At 54.6% G+C, this 24,654-nt stretch overlaps 1 protein-coding gene across 10 annotated transcripts in view; it reads right to left on the bottom strand.

The window, feature by feature from the left end:
• The window catches only part of LOC116954900 (semaphorin-6A-like), a 179,372-nt gene that overhangs the window by 2,578 nt on the left and 152,140 nt on the right, over nt 1–24,654 (bottom strand). For 8 of the 10 annotated variants that reach the window (XM_076052753.1, XM_076052751.1, XM_076052752.1 and 5 more), the window contains 10 exons: nt 22,257–22,345; nt 19,610–19,827; nt 18,210–18,341; nt 16,909–17,064; nt 16,246–16,485; nt 15,405–15,545; nt 14,970–15,047; nt 14,427–14,485; nt 12,981–13,004; nt 10,159–10,314 (listed from right to left, as the gene is read on the bottom strand). In XM_076052753.1, coding sequence (XP_075908868.1) covers nt 10,159–10,314; nt 12,981–13,004; nt 14,427–14,485; nt 14,970–15,047; nt 15,405–15,545; nt 16,246–16,485; nt 16,909–17,064; nt 18,210–18,341; nt 19,610–19,827; nt 22,257–22,345 — 1,293 coding nt within the window. The remainder of the gene's footprint in view (nt 1–10,158; nt 10,315–12,980; nt 13,005–14,426; nt 14,486–14,969; nt 15,048–15,404; nt 15,546–16,245; nt 16,486–16,908; nt 17,065–18,209; nt 18,342–19,609; nt 19,828–22,256; nt 22,346–24,654) is intronic. The other 2 variants (XM_032975713.2, XM_076052759.1) reach the window with 2 other exon arrangements.

Genomic DNA, 24,654 nt, shown 5'->3' with positions numbered 1-24,654 from the left:
GCATCTACATCTGCAGAACGTGAAGAACCAGTAGCATCTACATCTGCAGAATATGAAGAATCAGTCGCATCTACATCTACAGAACGTGAAGAACCAGTGGCATCTACATCTGCAGAACATGAAGAACCAGTGGCATCTACATCTGCAGGAGATGATACAACTTTTAAAGCCATTCCCCGTGTTTAGTGTACATGCCTTAGAACGTGTTTGGAATCGACGGGAGTAAAATCGATTTACGAATAGTACCTCTGGAACCTAACTCGTTCGTAAGTAGAGGAGTCCCTGTACACGTGGGTCCCTGCAGCCACTAGGGGCCGCTATATCCTCGTTTATGTAAACTCACAAAAAACACTGATCCTCGAAACAAAATCACAATTGGATCAGGACGCGATGTCTTTGCAACAACAACAGCAACAGTGGACAAACAAGTTTTCAATTTTGATTTTAAAAAATAAACCTTGAACATTCCTCCGGCGTAGCTATAAAGCAAAAGCGCGTGGTCATGTGCACAGGTTATACCGGATAAAAAAAAGTATTCATCTTAAATTAAAACGAACACACGTTCACACACTCACACACATAAGTGGTGCTGCCCAGGTTTCCATCGTAACCCTTGAGGACAAGGTGGGTACATTGCAGCTCCAGCTGGATATAAGCACACCTCATTTAAGCGACGCGTCCTTACATTACGCCGTAGTTTCTTGCGACACTGCCATTGGCGGTGGTGCAAAAGGACAAATAATAAAACGCCAAAGGCGTTAGAGCAAAACTGCAAACTATTTTAATTTCAGCGGGTCAGGAAGCACTGAGCTACGTAGCTCTTTTTTTCAGAAGCGACCTGGCCATCACAAATGATAGCTCGACCAAGTGGCTTATCGTCATCATCATCATCATCGCGTGGGAAATTCATAGCGGCCAGACGCTTGCGTGACGTTGATTCTAAATATGGACGGGAAAGAGCGGAGGACCCGGAGGAAAATCCACGCGACCACGGAGGTGGGGGGGGGGGAGAGAGAGAGAGGGGGAGAAAACACACAAACCTCAAATACACAACGGGCCGTCACAGGGGTCGGTATCGAAGCCGCGACTGTCCTGCATACCAGGCGAGGTAGTCAACATCTCGCCACCGCGGGCACCCCCCGCCCGCCCGCCCGCCCCCCAACTGTGGCGACATTTCCCCGCGGCGTACGAACGTGAAGCGCGCGGGAAACAGCGTGTCGTGTCGTCGTCGAGGGAGGAGGAAAGGGCTCGGGGGTTTGGGCCTTCGCTTCGAGGAATGCGCGCACTGGAGAGAGGAGGAGGCACGTTGAGAAAGGGGGCTTCTGTGGGAAACGCCGGAGGCGGCTGTGTGAGCGGAGAGAGAGAGACAGAGAGAGAGAGCGACGGTGCAGGTCAAGTGGAAAGTTGCCAAGGAGGAGGACGATTTGTAGATTGAAAACTCACTTCTAGATTGAAACACTCTCACTTCCCGTAGAACTGCTTTTTGTGTTTAGTTTCTTGTCCCTCGCTGTCCCCCACCCCCCCCCCCCCCACGTGACCCCCCGATTTGCCACGTGCGGTGCGGCGATAAGAGTTCAACATACCATGCATACGTGCGCACGTACATGAACACCTGGGGGTTGGGTCAGGTCAATCCCATCGGCATTTAACGTTCTCTGCTATTGTTTAAAAACATTTGCGATAGAATTACATTTTTTTTGGGGGGGGGGGGGGGTGGGGTGGGGGGGTCAATGACCTGAGCCCCGTTTAAAAAGAAAAATTGACGGCTACCCCGCCCGCACCCTCCACCACCGCATCGCGAAGGTGGGAAACCCTCCACCAGCCCCCTTACAAGCCACGCCCACCATCGCGTGGGCGTGGCTTGTAAGTCCGGCAGGACGCACGCATTGTCGACTTAGCGGAGCCTGATTTCGTCACCTCTCCCACGAATTTTCGCCGGACAACCGGAGGTGTTGGTGAAGGTCCAGGACCGGTTCAGATCGGTATCGCTCGCCAGCGGCGTTGGCCCTTGCCACCCACGGGGTATGGAACCCGTGCCACCAGGCTCGCGATCAATAAAACTCGACGCGCCCGTCAGTGACGCTGCGGCCTTAAAAGGAAGAAAGAAAATAACAACACGTGACAGACGTTTCGGGCAATGGCCCTTCTTCATAGCACACGAAGAAGGGGCCATTGCCCGAACTGTCATCTGTTTTTTTTTCCTTTTAAGGGCGCACACACGCACGCACACACACACACACGCATGCACACACACACGCATGCACACACACACACACACGCATGCACACACACACACACGCATGCACACACACACACGTGCACACACACACACGCATGCACACACACACACGCATGCACACACACACACACGTGCACACACACACACGCATGGACACACACACACGCATGCACACACACGCGCACGTGAGGTTCGAGTTGTTGGTCAAGCGAAGGGCGCTGGGGCGTGCCAACTTTACCCGAGGCGCTACCACCGCGGCGGAAGACAATTCCACATTCCCATGGGCAGCGAGTGGATTTTTATTTATTTTGTGTTGTTATTTGCCCCGCGCGCCATTGCTGCGTGGGAGGTTTTAGCAAAAAAAAAACAGACGGAGGCGAAAAGGCAAAGGCGGAGATGCAGGCGGAGGTGCAGGTGGAGGTAGAGGTGCAGGTAGAGGTGCAGGTAGAGATGCAGGTGGAGGTGCAGGTGCAGGTGGAGGTAGAGGTGCAGGTAGAGGTGCAGGTGGAGATGCAGGTGGATGTGCAGGTGGAGGTAGAGGTAGAGGTGCAGGTGGAGGTAGAGGTGCAGGTGCAGGTGGAGATGCAGGTGGAGGTGCAGGTGGAGGTAGAGGTGCAGGTAGAGGTGCAGGTGGAGGTGCAGGTGGATGTGCAGGTGGAGGTGCAGGAAGCAGGCAGCAGCAGGCTCAGGCAGTGATGGGGGGGGGCGTTCGAGATCGCGGGAATAACTTGAAGATGGTGGTGGGGGGGGGCACACACAGGTGGAGATGATGCGGCAATGCACAGCATGCTGCCAATAATGCTATATACAGACACACACACATGCAGGCGCACGTACACAGGCAGACATACACATGTACACAGGTAGAGACAAAGATAAAGATCCCCCCCCGTAAAGCCTGAACAGACTGTTGGGGAAAGTGACGTCAGCGAGTTGCTGCCGTGGAAACCCCTCCACCACCCGACAAAAGTCGAACTCTCATCGGACCGAAGTGGTGTGCGCACAACGCGTTGGACGTGCCAACGATTCACGCTTTCCGCTCGCTCACCCGGGAGGGAGGGGAGGGGGGCCGGGCGGCTTTATAGATTTTCTTTTTGTAAATCGACTTCACCGTTTTACAGCCGTAATGAGGTAATGAGGCTACAAACGGGCTGCGAGCGAATCGTCGATCGTGCGGACATGAGCCAAATCAAGCCTAAGCTGGCAACGCTCGATCCGCAGATAGCTTTGCAATTAATAGATGTGGCGATTTAATCCTTCATGAATCGATACTCTCAATGCCGTGAGCAGAATCGAGAACGGGGGGGGGGGGGGGAGATGCTCCCCCCCCCCTCGATTCGGGGTTTTCGCTTGGACCAAATATGGGCAGAGACACGCCCCCTAGGTGCAAACGCTTCGCCCACTCCTCTACTTACGAACATTCGACTTATGAACTTTGAGAAATACGAATAAACCCTGTCCGTATGGTCCAGTTGCCTGTTCGGATTGAGAGTCGTAAGCACAATAGACGGCAGTGGTGGCATCTACACCTATAGAACGTGAATAACCAGTGGCATCTACATCTGCAGAACGTGAATAACCAGTGGCATCTACATCCGCAGAATATGAAGAATCAGTGGCATCTACATCTGTAGAACATGAACCAGTGGCATCTACATCTTCAGAATGTGAAGAACCAGTGGCATCTACACCTGCAGAATGTGAAAAACCAGTGGCATCTACACCTGCAGAATGTGAAAAACCAGTGGCATCTACATCTGCAGAACGTGAAGAACCAGTGGCATCTACATCTGCAGAACGTGAAGAACCAGTGGCATCTACATCTACAGAACATGAAGAACCAGTGGCATCTACATCTGCAGAATGTGAAGAACCAGTGGCATCTACATCTGCAGAACGTGAATAACCAGTGGCATCTACATCTACAGGAGATTATAAAACATTTAAAGACATTCCCCGTGTTCAGTGTACACGTCGTACAACGTGTTTAGAGTCGACAGTAGTAAAAATGGACTTAGGAACAAATCGACTTAGGAACAGACCTCTGGAACTTGACTCGTCAGTAAGTAGAGGAGTCCCTGTATTGGGCGTACGGTTGATGGCGTCGGGTGCCCGTTATCGTTGCCCTCTTTCGCTTGCAACAGAGGCACCGCGCGAAATCGCGGTCGCCTCGACGCCACGGCCATCGTCTCTTGACTTCCCCACCCCCGACACAAAGCCGGTACCTATTTTAGCGACCCCCCTCCCCAGAAATGTGAGTGGAGGGTGATGGGCCGAGTCAACTGCCCCCCCACCACTTTAACCAGACCCGGCCAAAATGGGCCGGGTTCAGTAAAGAGGATCCACTTACGTAGTAATAATACAAAAACTAAAATGACAAAGCGCCTCTTTGAGATGAATCCGATGGCGTGAACACGGATAAAACAGTTTAACATGCGCTAGGAGGCTTTCGCGGCCAATATTATCCATAATAGAGGTTTTTGGGCTGGATCGCGCGAAAATATGCAGAGTAAATATTGTGGGTTTCCTGTCCCAACACACGCGGTTGTGTGCTGTACTCGTCACGAATTGGCACGTTCCATTTACGTGACAAACCTTACTCGTTGGTTGTGTCGGGTGGTGGCGGGTTTGACGACACATTTTTTATTGACGCGATCTCACCCCCTAAATAAAACCTCGATTATGGACGGCTAAAAACAACGACACAGGGGGAGGGGAGAAACGTAAGCACATAACCACGACAGTAAATGCAGCGCCCAGTAGCGTGACGAGCGTGGGGGGCAATGGGGTGCCTCGGCCCCCCCCGCCTTGACAAACACCGTGAGATCTGTTTTCAACGACGGTGTAAGAGAGGAGCAACAACAAACTGATTTAAAACCCGGTTTGAATGAAAACTCTTTTTTTCCCATGAAAGTGTCTTTCACGCACCACTCCGTTTGTGGGATATTTAATTAATTATTTAGCGAAGACGTAACGACTATGGAGCTTTAAGTTGGCCGCAAGATAATACGTCACTGATGATGTAGTTACTACGTCACTGATGATGTAGTTACTACGTCACTTATAATGTAGTTACTCCGCCACTGATGATGTAGTTACTACGTCACTGATAGTGTCGTGACTACACCACTGATAATGTAGTTACTACACCACTGATAATGTAGCTACTATGTCACTGATCATGTAGTTACTACACCACTGATCATGTAGTTACTACACCACTGATAATGTAGTTACTACACCACTGATAATGCAGTTACTACGCCACTGATGATGTAGTTACTACGTCACTGATGATGTAGTTACTACGTCACTGATGATGTAGTCACTACGTCACTGATAGTGACTACGCCACTTCCGCAGCACCGATGAGAGATGGTTTCAAATGCAAAGGGTGTGCCCAAACACAATGACCCCCCACCCCCCCACACACGCGCGTGACCCCCGTCGATGGCGGACGCCTGCCAGACGTCGCACACGGGGATGTTGGGGCAAGTGCTGTTCGATCGAGGAGTAGTGAGCACATGGCACACGAGGGGGGAGGGGGGGGCCAGCACCACCACCACCATCACGAAGACCGGCCGCCACCTTTGTTTCCCCAGTGGCGACGTTTACACACCGCACCAGGTACTCATATGTAACATTTACAGACGAAAATATTACATGAGAGATCACAAGGCACACGTACAAAGAGCCTCCCCGTCGCGCCTTTAACAGCCTGTTAGAGCAAGTGCTGTGAGCGAGCACCTATGTAGGCCGGCACACGAGGGGGTGGGTGGCAAACACCACACCCGGCCGCCTTTGTCTCCCCTAGTGACGATGCTTACAGGGGAGGCCCAGGACCGGTTCAGATAATTGTGAGCGGGAATCGAACTCGGGTCGCCAGGTTCATAGCGCAGCGCGCTAACCGCTACACCACTGCTCCCCCCACACAGACACACACACGAAAACACACACACACACACACGGAGTCTATGTAACACTGACAGATTGGCGACGAGCATCATGCAATGCATTAAGCGGTCACACCAAGAGCATCGGGCGCAGTACAGCACACGGGGGCCTCAAGTTGGACTCCCAGACAGGGCCAATCCGCTCCTCCTCAGCCGCTCACCGGCATGCCGTGTGTCTTCTCGACTTATGCTGTTATTTAAACTCAACTCCAAACTCAACACTTACACCAATAACACTGTGGCCGTGAGAGTAATATATACACACTGTGTATGTTGTGTATATATATGTGTGGTGCCGTGGTGGCGAGATGTTAACTACCTCGCCTGGTCGGCAGGAGGTCGTGGGTTCGACCGGCTGCTGTATATTTTGTGTTTGCATTGTCTCTCTCGTGGATTTTTCTCCGGGTCCTCCGGTTTTTCTCTGCACATTTCGAGTCAACGTCATGCCTTTAGAGCATTTGGCTGCTTTAAATTTCCACACGACGATGATGATGATAAGCCCACTTCGTTGAGCTGTCATTCATGATGGCCAGGTCGCTTCTGAAAAAGAGCTACGTAGCTCAGTGGGCCTTGACTTGGTAAAATAAACAAATATTTTTTTCACAATTTTAATATAACTAGGATTTATTTTTTCGTTTTAAGGCCGCACAGTGATCTTGACAAAAAGAATGTGCTGAGGTTTGTGTTGTTGACTGTTGTTGTGCACCGATGCCAATGCAGCAGCAGTAGCGGCAGCAGCAGTAGCAGCAACAGTAGTAGCAGTAGTAGCAGCAACAGTAGTAGCAGCAGTAGCAACAGCAGTAGTAGTAGTAGCAGCAGCAGTAGTAGTAGCAGCAGCAGTAGTACCAACAGTAGTAGTAGCAGCAGTAGCAGCAGCAGTAGCAGCAGCAGTAGCAGCAACAGCAGTAGCAGCAACAGCAGTAGCAGCAGCAGCAGTAGTAGTAGCAGCAACAGCAGTAGCAGCAACAGTAGTAGCAGCAGTAGTAGCAGCAACAGCAGTAGCAGCAGTAGCAGCAACAGCAGCAGCACCAGTAGCAGCAGCAGAAGTAGCAGCAGTAGCAGCAGTAGTAGTAACAGCAGTAGTAGTAGCAGCAACAGCAGTAGCAGCAGTAGCAACAGTAGTAGTAGCAACAGTAGTAGCAGCAGCAGTAGCAGCAACAGTAGTAGCAGTCATAGCAGCAGTAGCAGCAGTAGTAGTAGCAGCAACAGCAGTAGCACCAGTAGCAGCAGCAGGAGTAGCAGCAGTAGCAGCCGTAGCAGCAACAGCAGCAGCAGTAGCAGCAACAGCAGTAGCAGCAGTAGCAACAGCAGTAGTAGTAGCAGCAGTAGCAGCAACAGTAGTAGCAACAGTAGTAGCAGCAGTAGTAGCAGCAACAGCAGTAGCAGCAGTAGCAGCAACAGCAGTAGCACCAGTAGCAGCAGAAGTAGCACCAGTAGCAGCAGCAGAAGTAGCAGCAGTAGCAGCAGTAGTAGTAGCAGCAACAGCAGCAGCAGTAGCAGCAACAGCAGTAGCAGCAGCAGCAGTAGCAGCAACAGCAGTAGCACCAGTAGCAGCAGCAGTAGTAGCAGCAACAGCAGCAGCAGTAGTAGCAGCAGCAGCAGTAGCAGCAGTAGTAGCAGCAGCAGCAACAGCAGCAGCATTGCTCGAATGATGTTGAACTGCTAAATTCGGTTCATGGACGTGCCGTTGACCGGACCACACACACCCACACACCCGGGCGCGCTCGTCGACGTCTGGACGACGAGCGTGGGAAGATCAATTGCCAGAGGGGGTGTGGGGGGGGTTGGTGGTCCTTGCACTCGTGTGTGTGAGAGTGGCGCTTGAAGGGCGCGGTCAACTGTGTGGCCGGGAGAGAATCTGAAGACAAATAGCGGCGATGGGGTTGTTCAATACTCGGCCCTAGGAAGACCGTTATTGGCTGCACAACAACAGAAGATATTACTTAATAATAATGACTTCTTTTTTCCAGGAATGTCACACCGAGTCCAAGGAAAAGTTTTCAGCAGAGTTCTGCTTTTGAGTTGGGTTTAAATTTTGAGATGTTTCCAGCCAGAGTGTCTGTCACACAAGTGGGAGGAAAACAGGAGGCAGCCGGAGAAAAGCCACGGCGGTGGTAGTGGTGGTAGTCACGATGAAAACGAGAGTGGACAATCAGTCCCTCCGATCGCCCCAGACTCACAATGCGAGAATCTAACGGGAGAGAGGGCCCCGTCGCTTCGAGCGGGAGTGCTTCTCTCCAGGAGCGAACTGCGGGGGGAAAGCGGTGACCGCAAATCGATCGCCCGGCCAAAATCCTTCGCGCAAGGGAAGCGGCGAGCGTCCCATCGGCCGCTCGACTGATTGGTCGATCGGTCGAGCGGGTCGAGGCGGTGAGCAGTCGAGCAGGGGAGCGGTGTGACCATTGACGAGAGCCCCGAGCAACCCCCCCCCCCCCCCCACCCCCCTTGCGTGACCCTTCACCGAAACACCCCGGCCGGTACCGGACGAAGCGAAAACACTCGGGCAGCGCCGCCGCCCCATGCATGTGCACGTGCAAAGCAACGCGGGACCAACCAACGCCTCTCCCGCTCCACGCCGCACACGAGCGTCCAATCGGTGGCCGTCCCTACGGATTGACTGGGCTCGCCGCCACCGCGGGAACGTGGAGTTTCCACCGCTGGTTCGGGGCTGCGGCGGACATGGAAATTTGTCGCGGGGGGTGGGGGGGGGGGAAAGGCGTTGCTTGTTTGTTAGAGTCGCGCGGTGATCCAATGAGCGATGGAAGCGATCGCAGTGAAATCAGAGATTTTCAGTCCCCCTCCACCCTACCCCTCCACCCCCCCGGGCTGTGGGCGATTGTGATCGTAGCCGTCCACTCTTCATTCATTCGTTCATTCATTCGGAGAGTCAAATTTAAGCCGATGTCATCCTTCACATCTATAGGAGAGTGTGTGCGGGTCGCAATCAGTTTGATGAAGTGTCGTGGGAGTGGGCCCAGTGCAGTTGCACCGCCTGCGCCACTGGGCCCTATGTTTGTTTACGGGTCTCTATGCAAGTCTGCGGGTCTCTATGGAAGTCTGTGGGTCTCTATGGAAGTCTACAGGTTTCTACGGAAGTCTGCGGGTCTCTATGAAAGTCTATGGGTCTCTATGAAAGTCTACAGGTTTCTACGGAAGTCTACGGGTCTCTACAGAAGTCTACGGGTCTCTATGAGAGTCTACGGGTCTCTATGGAAGTCTGTGGGTCTCTATGGAAGTCTACAGGTTTCTACGGAAGTCTGCGGGTCTCTATGAAAGTCTATGGGTCTCTATGAAAGTCTACAGGTTTCTACGGAAGTCTACGGGTCTCTACAGAAGTCTACGGGTCTCTATGAGAGTCTACGGGTCTCTTTGGAAGTCCGTAGCCCGGCGCTGGTCTGCTTATGGCCCACGGCGCCCGCACGCCCATGAGCAGCTGCGCCCACTCACGAAGCATCAACCATAGCACTCAACAGCCTGACATACACTCAACAGCCTGACATACACTCAACAGCCTGACATACACTCAACAGCCTCACGTAGATCCCCTCTTAGACTCACACAGAGACCCATAGCAGGACCCACAGACGAGCAACTGAGACCCGTGCATGTGCACATGAGTGTATAGAGGTGGCGGCTTGGAGAAGGCTTGGGCCTACGTGTTGGAAACTTGACTTTAAACTTTCGTGACTGCAGGAATTCACATTCTTGGTTCTTTTGGTAAAGTCACGTAGATAGAAAATTCAATAAAAGCAAATTTAAAAATAAAAAAGAATACAATAAAAAAATTGCTTTTATTATTTTCAATGTATTATTTATATTAGAAAAATGTTTTTTTTCCATTGAATTTTCTACCTACGTGACTTTACCGAGAGAACCAAGAATACGTGTTGGAGGTGCGAGCGTCTATCTCCCTCCTCTCTCTCCTCTCTCCGCTAAGGCGCGTGGACCGAGCCCTTCCCTCCTTACCCTCCTTGGCGCCCGGCGGGTGGTGCCTCTCTGCCGACACGGCCGGCACGTGCCCCGCGGTGATGCGGGGGGGGGCGGCCGTGGCGGGCGCGGCCCCCCCGGACCCCCCGGACCCCCCGGCCCTTGGCGTGGGGGGCTGCTGCGGCTGGGCAGAGTCTGCGGCGAGGTCAAGAGTTGAGACGCGCGGGGAGGGGGGGGCGGGGGTGCCCGGGCGGGGCGGGGGTCAAGGGTCAACGCGGGAACACATCGCGAAGGGAGGTCACGTGGTCGCGAGGAAGGTAACCCATCGTCGGGTACCGTCGCCGAGGTGGGGATTTGTTTTCTTCACATATCCAAGCGCAGACCAGGATTTTCATCCAATCACAGATGTTACTTGGGGGGGTAGGAGGTTAGTGTCAGGGTTTTGGAGTTAAGGTTGAGGGTTTGGCGTCTGGGGTCAGGGTGAAGAGTAGTCATGGTTTTAGGGTTCTGGTTAGGGTTTTGGGATTGAAGCTAGGAGTTTAGGGTTAGGAGTTAGGGTTGCAGATTTGGAGTTCAGAGTTTCGGTTTTTGTGAGGGTTTAGGTTTTTGTTAGGGTGCATGGTTAGGAGTTAGGGTTTGGGCTTGAGGCTTTGGGGTTCGGAGTTAAGGCTTAGTGGTTGAGATTTTGGCTCAGCCAATCATCCCCATAGGTCGATATAACGCGCACTACTTTGTGGGGAAGTCAACATTGGCTGCCCTATGGAGTAACTCACCCCCGCCATAGGAATGTGGAATTGCCACCACACTCTCAGGAGAAGCAAACAGGAAACGCGCTGGTTATGGCTACTCCTTTAGAACAGGAATAATCACTGACCTTAAAAATAATAATCACTGACTTTAAAAATAAGAATCTCACTCTACCCAATTGATTTTACGATGACTTTTCTTCAAGCGAGAAGTGGGGGTGTTCTTCACTAATTTTCAGAGCGGGAGGGTGGGGGGCACTTTCGCCAATACGACATCATCGGTGCGAGGATGGGCCGCCACACATTTGATTTGAAACTATTGGGGGTTTCACGGCAGCACTGGTGGCCTTTAGCCGCGCTAAAGGCCACCAGTGGGACCGCCGGTGGCCTACGGGTCTCTATGAACGTCTACGGGTCTGCAAGCAAGTCAATGGGTCTCTACGCATCTCTACGGCATGCAATAGACAGCAGCAGACCCCAAGCGGAGGAGGGGGTAGGGAGGGGAGGAGGGGAGAGAGAGGGTGGTTGCGGGTCGCTCCAGTGTGATGTGCGGATTGTTGTGGACGTGGAGCGGTGTCGAGTCGGTGATTGATGGACGGTTATTGACTGCTCGACCTCGCATTTGGGGCTGACGGAGCGAGAGGCGGGCTGGAGCTGGAACGCATAAACGCGCCACCTCGCGCAAAAAATATTATGGCGGCGGGACGGAATATAAATTGGAAAGAAAGGGAAAATATAAATTCGGTGGCTCGACCCGAGGGGGGGAGAGGTTGGTCTAGCGGGGCGGGCAGAGAACATGCGCCCTTGATTTTTCAGCGCTCACCCAGAATTAATGTAATAACGTTCTCTATTATTGCACCGGAAGCGTCTCACTCGGGCCTCGACGCTCCTGAAAATATTTATTCCCGTGTAAAATAAAAAATATTAAAATTTTGTACGGACGGTAACGTACGTACACGCACGCACGTACGTTGAACTTCTTTCGCACCGTACGTAGCCAACCGTGACCCATGGGAGGGGGGCGGGGGGGGGGGGGGGGGCGGCACACGTGCGTTCCGGACGCGGTTACATCCGGGATTCGTGCCGTCCCTCGGGGCGTGTCGACGGTCTTATTTGAGGATGCGACGCGTTGTCGAAGCGTCACTTTCACCCGGGGCGACTTTCTTGCAATGGCGTTCCCGCGACTTTTCGTGTCGGGATCGGTTCCCGTGCCCCGCTGCACGCGCGGTACCAGCCATGGGTCGGCACCCACCCGCGTACCGTGAAGCTCTGTCGCGCCGTGCGTTGGCCGACCGTGCGGATCGCTCATTCGAGGGCCGCTACAGGGTCGCTCGACCGCGGTCCGCTCCACGTTCCGAGAACTCCGCATCAGAATATTTGTGGTGGGCATTTTCAAACGACCGCCACCACTGCCACCACCGCCACGTGGCGATGGTGGCAGTGGTGGCGGTCGATTTGAAATTCTTTGTCGTTCGCCCCCTCTCCACCACCCGACGAAGCCGAATTAAACGTCAAGCTGTCACTGGCTTCGGCACACCGCCGGCAATGGTGGAGGGGCGCGATCCACGCGCCGGATAGAACGACTCGCACGGAGACGCTTCGCCGGCTGTCGCAACCAGCGCCGCCAGAATTGCGAGCATCAACGCCGTTGGCTAAATATAAATATGGGGGGCCGCGTTTGCTCCCAACTGCTTTGCGGAGAAATGGACGCGTAATGAAGGACAATCTGAGCGGCGGACCCCAGGCATTGACGACGGTTGCCTTTGGCTTTTGCAGATGAAAATTATTCATTTCACCGGCAGCGGCAGCGTTAGTGGCGGGTGCGCTAAGAAAGAAAGTAAGATAACAATCCGACAAAGGCGCATTTTGTAAAATAATAATAAAAATGTAATTCGAGTCATTTTTTTGTTACTTTTTCTTGTAAATAAAAAAAATCGTGATTGTGTTTTATATATATTTGCAAGATTAAACGTGGCAGCTCGAATTTTGTTCTATTATTATTATTACGCGCGATTTGGCGGATGCTTGCCGATGGCACCTCGGCGCAGCGAACAAACAGAAGCCCACACAAAGGCTCAGGGGCCTGGGAGGGAGGAAGGCAAAAGAATTGCTCACCATTTATTGCCACGAAGCCTTCGGCTGTAAAACACACACATGCACACGCACGCACACACACGCACAGATGCGTGCACACACACACGCACAAACACACGCACACACACAAACAAACACACACACGCTTAAACACGTGCGTTTCCGCACCCAGCGTTACGACTCACAACATAATTCCGGGGTTAGGCCACGTACTGACGTGGCAAAGAGTAACGCGTTGTTAGAGCCCTCCACCACCCAGCCGACACAGCCAAACAAATGCTCCCGGTCACGCGATTGTATGGGCGTTGAGATTTGAGTGTGCGTTCAGAGAATTTGGCTGCCGCTGTAAATTTCCACAAGATGATGATGATGATGAGCCACTTCGTTGAGCTAGCATTTGTGATCGCCAGGGTCGCTTCTGGAAACTCAACTCCAAACTCAACACTTTACTCAATAACATTGCGGTCATAGTAGTACTATATATACTGTGTATACTGTGTGTGTATATGCAGTGCCATGGTTTATTTTATTTTTATACCCACGTGACTTTGCCGAAAGAACCAAAGAGTATGGATTCCTGCAGTCACGAAAGCTTCAAATTAAGTTTGATGGCGAGATGTTAACTACCTCGCAGGTATGCAGGAGATCGTCGGTTCAATCCTGACCCTAGCCGCGTGTATATTTGGTGTTTGCGATGTCTCTCTCTGTGGTCGTGTGGATGGCTCAGCAGGCCTCACCAGGTCAAAAATAAAATAAAATAGTTTCATGATGACGTCCAAACATTGCTCGCAGACCGAGCTGCGATTATAGTGGCGTCTAAATACATTGTTCAGAATTCCAAACAGGGCCCGACAACAACTTTCTTGGGCCAAATGGGTTTGGCAATCGAGATGATGATTTCAATGTGCATCATAGCTCTCAGTGGCTTCGTAATTTCGGAAGGAAGAGCGTTCCAGACGGCCGCAGAAGCACATTTGGAAGCGCCGTGATGTGGTGTTACAGTCTTTGTTTGATGGTCAGCAGCCAAAAGCCGCTGCTGCGAGGATAACCGGAGTTAGCGTGGTGGTGGCTTATGCTCCTTAACATCATCATCACGATGATGATGATGATGGTGGTGGTGATAATGATGATGATGATCGAGACACATCCAGATAGACTGGGGTCGGGGCGGGCATCATCCATGTCGTCCGTAGACGAGCGAGGGCTGGGCAAGGCGAGGCAGCGGTGGCTGAGGCTGCGGTGGAAGGGAGCGGAGCGCGAGAGCTGAGTCGCTCCCTCCCGATGCAGTGCTCGCGTCAAAGTCCCAGATGCCATCCGGCGGACAGCCCAAAGTCGCGGTCAGCGAGTTCGTGAAAAGCGAGGGAATGCCGTGCTCGGAAAAGTGGCCCCGCCGCGCCCCGAGAGGGAGACGCATTACCGCCCGCCCCTCAATCCGCCCCAGAATGCAGTGCAGAAAGGCCTCCTTACCTTGGCAGTACTCGAGCCCCTTGGAGTTGCCGTGTTCGATGTCCTGTTCGTACGGAACGCTGCGGGGTTAGACACACGGGGAGGGACGGCGGGAATGTACCGTCAACACGAGTCCATGGACGGGTGGGGTAGGGGTGGAGGATTAGGGGTGGGGTAGGGGTGGGGTGGGGTAGGGGTGGGGTAGGGGTGGGGTAGGGGTGGGGTAGGGGTGGGGTGGGGTAGGGGTGAGGTGGGGTAGGGGTGGGGTGGGGTGGGATAGGGGTGGGGTAGGGGTGGGGTAGGGGTGGGGTAGGGGTGGGGTGGGGTAGGGGTGAGGTGGGGTAGGGGTGGAGTAGGGGTGGGGTAGGGGTGGAGTAGGGGTGGGGTAGGGGTGGGGTAGGGGTGAGGTGGGGTAGGGGTGGGGTGGGATAGGGGTGTGGTAGGGGTGGGGTAGGGGTGAGGTGGGGTAGGGGTGGAGTAGGGGTGGGGTAGGGGTGGGGTGGGGTAGGGGTGTGGTAGGGGTGGGGTAGGGGTGGGGTGGGGTAGGGGTGAGCGTGGCCTCACCTGGTGGGGGCGGTGATGCGGGCGCACGACCCCTCGCGAGCCCAGCCGCAGTACGGGTCACGTGACGCAATGCAGGTTCTGCTCCACGCACGGAGGGGACACGGAGGGGTGGGGGTGGGGACACGGAGGGGTGGGGGTGGGGACACGGAGGGGTGAGCGTGAGGACGCAGGGGGTGGGGGTGAGTGCGAGTATGGGGACACAGATTATCTGAACCGGTCCTGGGCCTCCCCCTAGGTCAACTCAGCCTCAACATCAATGCCTGCTACGATGTGCAAACATCGCCACTGGGGAGACAAAGGCGGCCGGGTGGGATGCCGGCCACCCGTCCCCTCGTGTGCCACAGTGCCGGCCTTCACAGGCGCTGCGGCTCGCTAGAAGCGCTCGCCCCAACAGTCCGTTGAGGCTATGCACAGGGGGGGTCGTGGGGGTCTCACCGCTTGCACCGTGCGTGGCGCTCGCACCGGCTGAGCGCCACTTTGACGATGCACGACGGGAAGGCGACGAAGAGGGCGTGGTGCGCACGGTCCAGCTGCAGGCCCACGATGCGCCGGTCCTCCACACCGTCCACGTTACACCTGGGGCACCATCGTCATCAGCATCGCCACCGTCGTCATCAGCATCAGCACCATTATGAGCATCAGCACCATCATCAGCATCAGCACCATTAACAGCATCAGCACCATCATCAACACCACCATCAGCATAAGCACCTTCATCAGCATCAGCACCATCATCAGCATTAGCACCATCTTCATCAACACCATCATCATCATCATCAGCACCATCATCATCATCATCAGAACCATCAGCACCATCATCAAAATAAGCACCATCGTCATTAGGATCATCATCATAACCACCATCATCATCAGCAGCAGCAGCACCGTCATCATCATCAGAAACTGCAGGAACATCAGCAGCAGTATTATGATGTGCCCATCCTCCATGCCATCCACGTTACATCTGCAGCATCATCATCATTATCACCAGCATCAGCATCGCGGGCGTAGCGTGGTGCTGGCCACAACGTCCCCTAGCGCGCCGGCCCGGCCTCAACAGGCACTCGCTAACAGCAGACCCACGGAGACCCACGGAGACCCACAGAGACCCATAGAGACACCCATAACCTATAGAGACCCACACATTAGCACGGACGGCTCCGTCCGGCGCGGAAGAAGTTCAACGTACACACATTAGCACGGACGGCTCCGTCCGGCGCGGAAGAAGTCCACCGTACGCAGGCAACGTGACGGTGCCACGCGAGCGCTCCGTCACCTGTGCGGGTTGTAGGCGTGGATCTCCTCCAGCAGGAGGCCCGAGGGGGCGCCGCCGGCGGCCCCCTCCGCCGGAGCCCCCCGCCCGGACGGCCCCCCCCCACCGCCCCCGCCGGCCCAGGCTCCGCCCTCCTGGGAGAGCACCTTGAGCAGCACGCCGTCCTCCGAGCCCAGGAAGATCACCGTGTGGTTACCATGGGGCCCGGCCTCCGTGTCCACCTCGATCTTGGTGAGGCGGTACCTTTGGGGGGGACGGCGGCGGCGTCGTCACCCGGCCGTCGTCGTTGTGGTCGATGTCATCGTCGCCGTCGTCGTCATCGTCGTCATCGTCATCGTTGTCATTGTCATCGTTGTCATTGTGATCGTTGTCATCGTCACCGTTGTCATTGAGATCATTGGCATCGTCATCATCGCCGTCCTCATTGTGATCATTGTCATTGTCATCATTGTCGTCGTCATTGAGATCATTGTAATCGTCATCATCGTCGTCGTCGTCATCATTGTGATCATTGTCATCATCATCATCATCGTCGTCGTCATCATTGTGATCGTTGTCATCATCATCTTCATCGTCGCTGTCGTTATTGTGATCAATGTCATCGTCATTGCCATCATCATCATCATCATCGTCGTCGTCATTGTCACCACCGTCGTCATCACGCACCGGACCATGGTCTTGGTGAAGCCGGGCCGGTGCAGCAGGGCCGGCACGCTGTCCTCCACCAGGGGGTGCGTCTTGATGAACGCCAGCGTCTCGTCCGGCAGCTCCACCGAGCTGCGCACGTCACGAGCGCTGCCCGTGCCCGCACAGCAGCCAGGCCTGGGGGAGGGGGGCGGGGGCACGAGAGAGGATGTGTACATGGGGGGCAGGGCCGTACAACGTGGGGGTGCGGTGGCTAGGAGATGTTAACTACCTCGCCTGGTATACAGGAGGTCTTGGGTTCCATCCCGACCCTGACGATGACTGCTGCTGCTGTATATTTGGAGTTTGCGTGTCTCTCTCTCTCATCATCATCACGGTGGCTATGAGATGTTAACTACCTCGCCTGGTCTACAGGAGGTCGTGGGTTCGATCCCGACTCTGACGCCTGCTGCTGTATATTTGGAGTTTGCGTGTCTCTCTCTCTCTCATCAACACGGTGGCTATGAGATGTTAACTACCTCGCCTGGTCTACAGGAGGTCGTGGGTTCGATCCTGACTCTGATGCCTGCTGCTGTATATTTGGAGTTTGCGTGTCTCTCACTCTCACCATCATCACGGTGGCTATGAGATGTTAACTACCTCGCCTGGCTTACAGGAGGTCGTGGGTTCGATCCCGACTCTGACGCCTGCTGCTGCTGTATATTTGGAGTTTGCGTGTCTCTCTCTCTCTCTCTCCGTGGTTGTGTGAATTTTTCTCCGAGTCCTTGGAGTTTTCCCTCCGCATTTAGAGACATGCGTTTAGAGTCTAATGGTTCTTTCGGTAAAGTAAAAAATAAAAAAATATGATTTTTAGTTTACATTTCTTATTTTAATTTTATTTTCTATCTAAGTGACTTTACCGAAAGAACCAAGAATATGAATTCCTGCAGTCACGAAAGTTTTAAGTCAAAATGTATGCGTTTAGAATATTTGGCTGCTATAAATTTCCGCAAGATGGTGAGCCACTTCCCCACTTCCTCGAGCTATCATTTGTGATCTCCAGGTCGCTTCTGAAGAGGCGCTACGCAGCTCACTGGGCCTCGCCTGGTAAAATAAACAAATAGTTTAGTTTTTAGCTCATACTTTTGCAGGGCCCGGGAAGCATCACATCAGGGCCGGTGATCGAACCCACGACCTTCTGCATTAACATCTCGCCACCGTGGGGTCGAAGTGCGCCCGCCCGCCCGCCCGCCCCCCCCCCCCAAAAGCACGGGGCCCAGGGCTGTTGCCCCGATTCGCCGTGCACGCCCCCAGGGGGCGGACCGTGGCACGTGGGCACGCACCTGGGTCTGGGCACCTTGTCTTCGGGCACCGTGGTCCAGCCGCCGTCGGGCAGCCGCTGCTCCTTGAAGCGTCCGTCGAACACTCCCTCCACGTCCACCATGTCGAAGGCACACACGGCCGACCCGGGGATACTGCACACGCACCGCACACGCACCGCACACGCACCGCACACGCACCGCACACGCACCGCACACGCAAGACAAAGATCCCACGTGTGGCCTTCAACACTTTTGAGAGACAAAGTTCTGTTAGCGAGGAGCACCTACGAAGGCCGTAAAGGCACACGAATGGGTGGGTGGCCGGAGCCACGCCCGACCGCCTTTGTCTCCCCAGTGGCGATGTTTACACACCGCACCAGGTACTCATCTGAGGCTGAGTCGACCTAGGGAAGGCCCAGGACCGGTTCAGATGATCGTCACCGGTGTTGGCCGTGAGCAGGAATTGAACTCGGGTCACCGGGTTCGTAGCGCAGCGGCGCTAACCGCTACACCACCACTCCCTACTCTCACCCACACTCTCACACCCACTCACAGTGTCTCTCTCACACTCACACTCTCACACCACACACTCTCACACCCACTCACGGTGTGTCTCTCTCTCACACACCCGAACTCTCACCCACACACACTAACATAACATAACAACCGCCATTTGCCACTAAGTGGCGGTGACGTCACCACCACGCTTGTGCCAGGCCGTGTGCACCTTGAGGCCACGTGAAGTGTCGAACGCACACATTACACACACACTCACACACCCACACACTCTCACCACACACACACATTACACACACACTCTCACACACACACTCTCACCACCCACACACACTCTCACACACACACTCATACACCCACACACTCTCACCACCCACACACTCTCACCCACACACTCTCACCACCCACACACTCTCACCCACACACTCTCACACACACACACTCACACACCCACACACTCTCACCCACACACTCTCACCACCCACACTCACACACCCACACACACTCACCACCCACACACTCTCACCACCCACACACTCTCACACACGCACTCTCACCACCCACACTCACCCACACACACTCTCACACACACACTCTCACCCACACACTCTCACCACCCACACACACTCTCACACACACACTCTCACCACCCACACACTCTCACCCACAAACTCTCACCACCCACACTCACACACCCACACACACTCACCACCCACACACTCTCACCACCCACACACTCTCACCACCCACACTCACCCACACACACTCTCACCACCCACACTCACCCACAAACACTCTCACCCACACACTCTCACCACCCACACACTCTCACCACCCACACACTCTCACCACCCACACTCACCTAAACCCACACGACACAGCCCCCAAACCCCCGTCTCCCTCACCTGTTCTGCGGCGTGGTGAACACGCCGACGGCGAGCGCCCTGCCGCGTGCCGTCACGACGCCCGTGACGGCGCGCAGCACGTTGAAGTAGAAACGCGGCTCGCCTGGCACTGAGCAGTTGAGACGCGCCTTGAGGAACGACGTCCAGTGGCGCTCGAGCACGCGCTGCGAGCCTCCCACGTCGTTCTTGCAGACGCGCGCCACCCTTGAGAAGACCACCTGGCGGGGCGCGCGGCCGGGGAAACAGAGCGGGAGTCAGCGCCGGCGGTCTCGACCGCGTCGGTGGACTTCCCCGACGCGGCGCCGTGCGGTGAACTAACTTGCGGTTGGCGGTGATGTCTGTAATAAACGAGGCGGTGGTGGCGGCGGCGGTGGTGACGTCTGTAAAATGAGGTGGTGGTGGTGGTGACGTCTGCAAAATGAGGTGGTGGTGGTGACGTCTGCAAAATGAGGTGGTGGTGACGCTGGTGGTGGTGACGTCTGCAAAATGCGGTGGTGGTGGCGCTGGTGGTGGTGGTGATGTCTGTAAAATGAGGTGGTGGTGGTGACGTCTGCAACATGAGGTGGTGGTGGCGGCGGTGGTGGTGGCGCTGGTGGTGGTGACGTCTGTAAAATGAGGTGGTGAGGTATTGTTCTGTTGTTGTTTTAAATTTCTACGTGACTTTGCTGTTGTTGTTTGTTGTTGCTGGAGTGAAAATGTGAAGCCGACTGGGTTCCGGAATGAATAAAAGACGAATCTTTATTTATTTGACTTACAGGCTAACAGAGAGACCCACAGACATGCTCAGAGACCCGCAGACACACACAGAGACAAACAGAGACGCTCAGAAACCCACACACACACACAGAGACAAACAGAGACGCTTAGAAACCAACAGACATCCACAGAGAGATGCACAGAGACCCACAGACATGCACAGAGATGCTCTAAAACCCACAGACACGCTCAGAAACCCACAGACACACACAGAGACCCACAGACACGCACAGAGACCCACAGACACGCACAGAGACCAACAGACATGCACAGAGACATGCACAGAGACCCACAGACATGCACAGAGACGCTCGAAAACCCACGGACACGCACAGAGACCCACAGACGTGCATAGAGATCCACAGAAACGCACAGAGACCAACAGACATGCACAGACACATGCACAGAGACCCACAGACATGCACAGAGACGCTCAGAACCCCACAGACACGCACAGAAACCCACAGACACGCACAGAGACCTACAGACGTGCACAGAGACCCACAGACACCTACAGAGACCTGCAGACACACACAGAGACCTACAGACGTGCACAGAGACCCACAGACACGCACAGAAACCCACAGACACGCACCGAGACCTACAGACGTGCACAGAGACCCACAGACACGCACAGAAACCCACAGACACCCACAGAGACCTACAGACGTGCACAGAGACCCACAGACACGTACAGAGACCTGCAGACACGCACAGAGACCTACAGACGTGCACAGAGACCCACAGACACGTACAGAGACCCACAGACACGCACAGAGACCTACAGACGTGCACAGAGACCTACAGACGTGCACAGAGACCCACAGGCACGTACAGAGACCTGCAGACACGCACAGAGACCTACAGACGTGCACAGAGACCCACAGACACGTACAGAGACCCACAGACACGCACAGAGATCCCCCAAGAGAGGGGTTGCTGGACACAATGCAACAATGAGAACAATGAGGCGGTAGTTTGTTTGAATGTTCACTGCGTTGTGCCCTGCCCTTCAGGGCCGTCCATAAGGGAGGTGTGCGGGGCAACCCCCCCCACCCCCCCGGTAGCATTACATCTGACACCGTGAGGTCGAAGCACGGAGCCCCCCAATGTGCGGGGCCCGGGGCGGTCGCCTCAACAAAAATAAACTCAACAGTTTTATTTTATTTTACCAGGTACGGAGGACCCACTGAGCTACACAGCTCTGTTTTTTTCAGAAACCACCCTGGCAATCACAAATGATAGCTCAACAAAGTGGCTCATCATCACCGTGCGGAAATTCACAGCAGCCAAATATCTCTGAACGCACGACGTCGAGAGAGAGGAAAAAGAGAAACCCGGAGGACGCGGAGAAAAATCCACGTGACCACCACGGAGAGAGAGAGCGGGAGAGAGCAGGAGAGAGAGAGCGAGAGCGGGAGAGAGAGCGGGAGAGAGAGGGAGAGGAGAGAGAAGAGAGCGGGAGAGAGAAGAGAGCGGGAGAGAGAAGAGAGCGGGAGAGAGAGCGGGAGAGAGAGCGGGAGAGAGAGCGGGAGAGAGAGAGAGCGGGAGAGAGAAGAGAGCGGGAGAGAGAGAGAGAGAGCGAGCGGGAGAGAGAGAGCGGGAGAGAGAGCGAGCGGGAGAGAGAGCGAGCGGGAGAGAGAGCGAGCGGGAGAGAGAGCGAGCGGGAGAGAGAGCGAGCGGGAGAGAGAGAGAGAGCGGGAGAGAGAGCGGGAGAGAGAGCGAGCGGGAGAGAGAGCGAGCGGGAGAGAGAGAGCGGGAGAGAGAGCGAGAGAGACACGCAAACTCGAAATATACAGGCATCGCCGAGGTCGGGTTTGAACCCTTCAGCTCCCGCATGCCAGGCGAGGTCGGTGACATCTCTCCACCGCCGTGCCTGCGACGTCCTCACCTTGCCCATGGTGCTGTATTCCACAGCCATCTCACGGAAGAAGTAGTAGATGTAGTTGCCATACTCCACAGCGTTCACAAACTGCGGCTCTGCGAGCGGACAGAGGCAAAGACAAAGATCTCACCCGTACAGCTTCATCAGACTCTTTGGGCAAGTGCTGTTGAACTAAAAGTAAACTATTTTATTTTTACCAGGTAAGGCCCACTGAGCTATAGAGCTCTTTTTAATAGAAGCCACCTGGCTATCGCAAATGATAGCTCAACGAAGTGGCTCATCATTGCGTGGAAATTTATAGCAAACAAATACTCTCACAACGCATGTCGATTCTAAATGTGGAGGGAAACAGCGGAGGACCCGGAGAAAAATCCACGTGATCACAGGGAGAGAGAGACACGCAAACTCCAAATGTACAGCAGCAGCAGGCGTCAGGGTCGGGATCGAACCCACGACCTCCTGCATACCAGGCGAGGTAGCTAACATCTCCTAGCCACCGTGATGATGATGATGATGATGAGAGAGACACGCAAACTCCAAATGTACAGCAGCAACAGGCGTCAGGGTCGGGATCGAACCCACGACCTCCTTCATACCAGGCGAGGTAGTTAACATCTCCTAGCCACCGTGATGATGATGAGAGAGACACGCAAACTCCAAATGTACAGCAGCAACAGGCGTCAGGGTCGGGATCGAACAAACGACCACCTGCGTACCAGGCGAGGTAGCTAACATCTCCTGGCCACCGTAGCTAGGCGGTGCGGCAATCGGTCAAGGTGCGGCCCCCCAATACTGTGATGTGTCTCTTCGCTCATCGTCGTCACTCTCACGGTCTCCAACATTTCACGCTGTGCGGCGGGGAGGGTGGGGGGTGGGGGGGGCTCGCTCCTCTCCGTCTTCGTCGTAATGCAGCAGCCCGCTCGCCTACCCCGGTGACGATGTCGACGACGAGTACGACGACGACGGAGAAACAAAGCGCGCGGCGCGCAAACCCTGCGGACGCCAAAGGTTGGCACTCTCGTCGAACTAAAAATCAAACGTGGAGCTTTACGCGAAAGCTTTTTAAGTCGAGAGAACACCTAAACCGCGCTTGAAGTTGTTGTTGTTGTTGTTGTTTTACACCGTTGTCGAAAACATATCTCGGAATCAATTCATTCATACCAGGAGGAGGAATCCGATCAGCTGTGAAGCTCTTTTGTCACAGATGTTCCAGTAGGGGCACGTGGTCAGGGGTGGGGGGGGGGCATCTCGCAGCTTTGGCCACGAGGGCGCGAGGGGGCGGTGGTGGGGGGCAAGGCCACCGCTACCTGCCCCCCACGTTCGTTACGCTACTCGGCGGGGGACGGGGCGATGGGGGGGGGAGATGAAGTTGTCAGAAGCGATCATTCCCTAATGAGGAATTATAATGGGCGGGCGGGCGGGCGTCTCGCCACTGCAAGACGCGGCCGTGCGGGGAATGCTAACGAGCCGGGGGGGGGGGGGACCTCGAAGGAGCCGGAAGAACCTTGAAGTAAATAAATAAATAAATACTCTGATTGGGGCAGGGGGGTGGGGCCTCGAGTGGTTGCTGCTCCTACCCATGGGCGCCGCTCGTGAACCGCAGTCCCTTGCTGGATGCAGTCTGTTAAGGCTGTCCGGGCGTAGTGGTCTCTGTCTTGTGTGTGTTGTGTGTATCTTGTGTGTGTGTCTTGTGTGTGTGTTTCTTGTGTGTGTCTTGTGTGTCTTGTGTGTGTGTTGTGTGTATGTGTGTCTTGTGTGTGTTGTGTGTGTCTTGTGTGTGTTGTGTGTGTATGTGTCTTGTGTGTCTTGTGTGTGTGTGTGTTGTGTGTGTGTCTTGTGTGTATGTGTGTCTTGTGTGTCTTGTGCGTGTCTTGTGTGTGTCATGTGTGTGTATGTGTTGTGTGTGTCTTGTGTGTGTGTCTTGTGTGTGTGTGTGTCTTGTGTGTATGTGTCTTGTGTGTGTGTCTTGTGTGTGTGTGTGTCTTGTGTGTGTGTGTCTTGTATGTGTCTTGTGTGTATGTGTCTTGTGTGTGTGTCTTGTGTGTGTGTCTATGGGAGAGCGTGGGTGTACAGGAGCGTGCGTGTCTGTGCGTCTGTGCGTATAGGGGAGCGGTAGCGTAACAATTGGCGCGCTGCGAACTTGGCCACCCAAGTTTGATTCCCGCTCACGGCCAACAGCAGTGGCGGTAATCTGAACCGGCCCTGGGCCTCCCCTAGGTTGACTCAGCCTCAAATGAGTACCTGGTGCGGCGTGTGAACATCGGGAGATAAAGGCGGTCGAGCGTGATGCTGGTCACCCACCCCCTCGTATGCCGTGCCGGCCTTCATAGGTGCTCGCTAACAGCACTTGCCCCTACAGTCTGTTAAGGCTATAAGGGGGACCGTTGTTTTTGTGAAGGAGCGT

The sequence above is a fragment of the Petromyzon marinus genome, chromosome 57 (genome assembly GCF_048934315.1).
Source record: "Petromyzon marinus isolate PM22_M1 ecotype Great Lakes invasive population chromosome 57, UKy_Petmar_22M1.pri1.0, whole genome shotgun sequence".
In the NCBI taxonomy this organism is placed as follows: Eukaryota; Metazoa; Chordata; class Hyperoartia; order Petromyzontiformes; family Petromyzontidae; genus Petromyzon; species Petromyzon marinus.
Note: the sequence above shows the minus strand (reverse complement) of the source record. Positions and strands in the feature narration are given on the sequence as shown.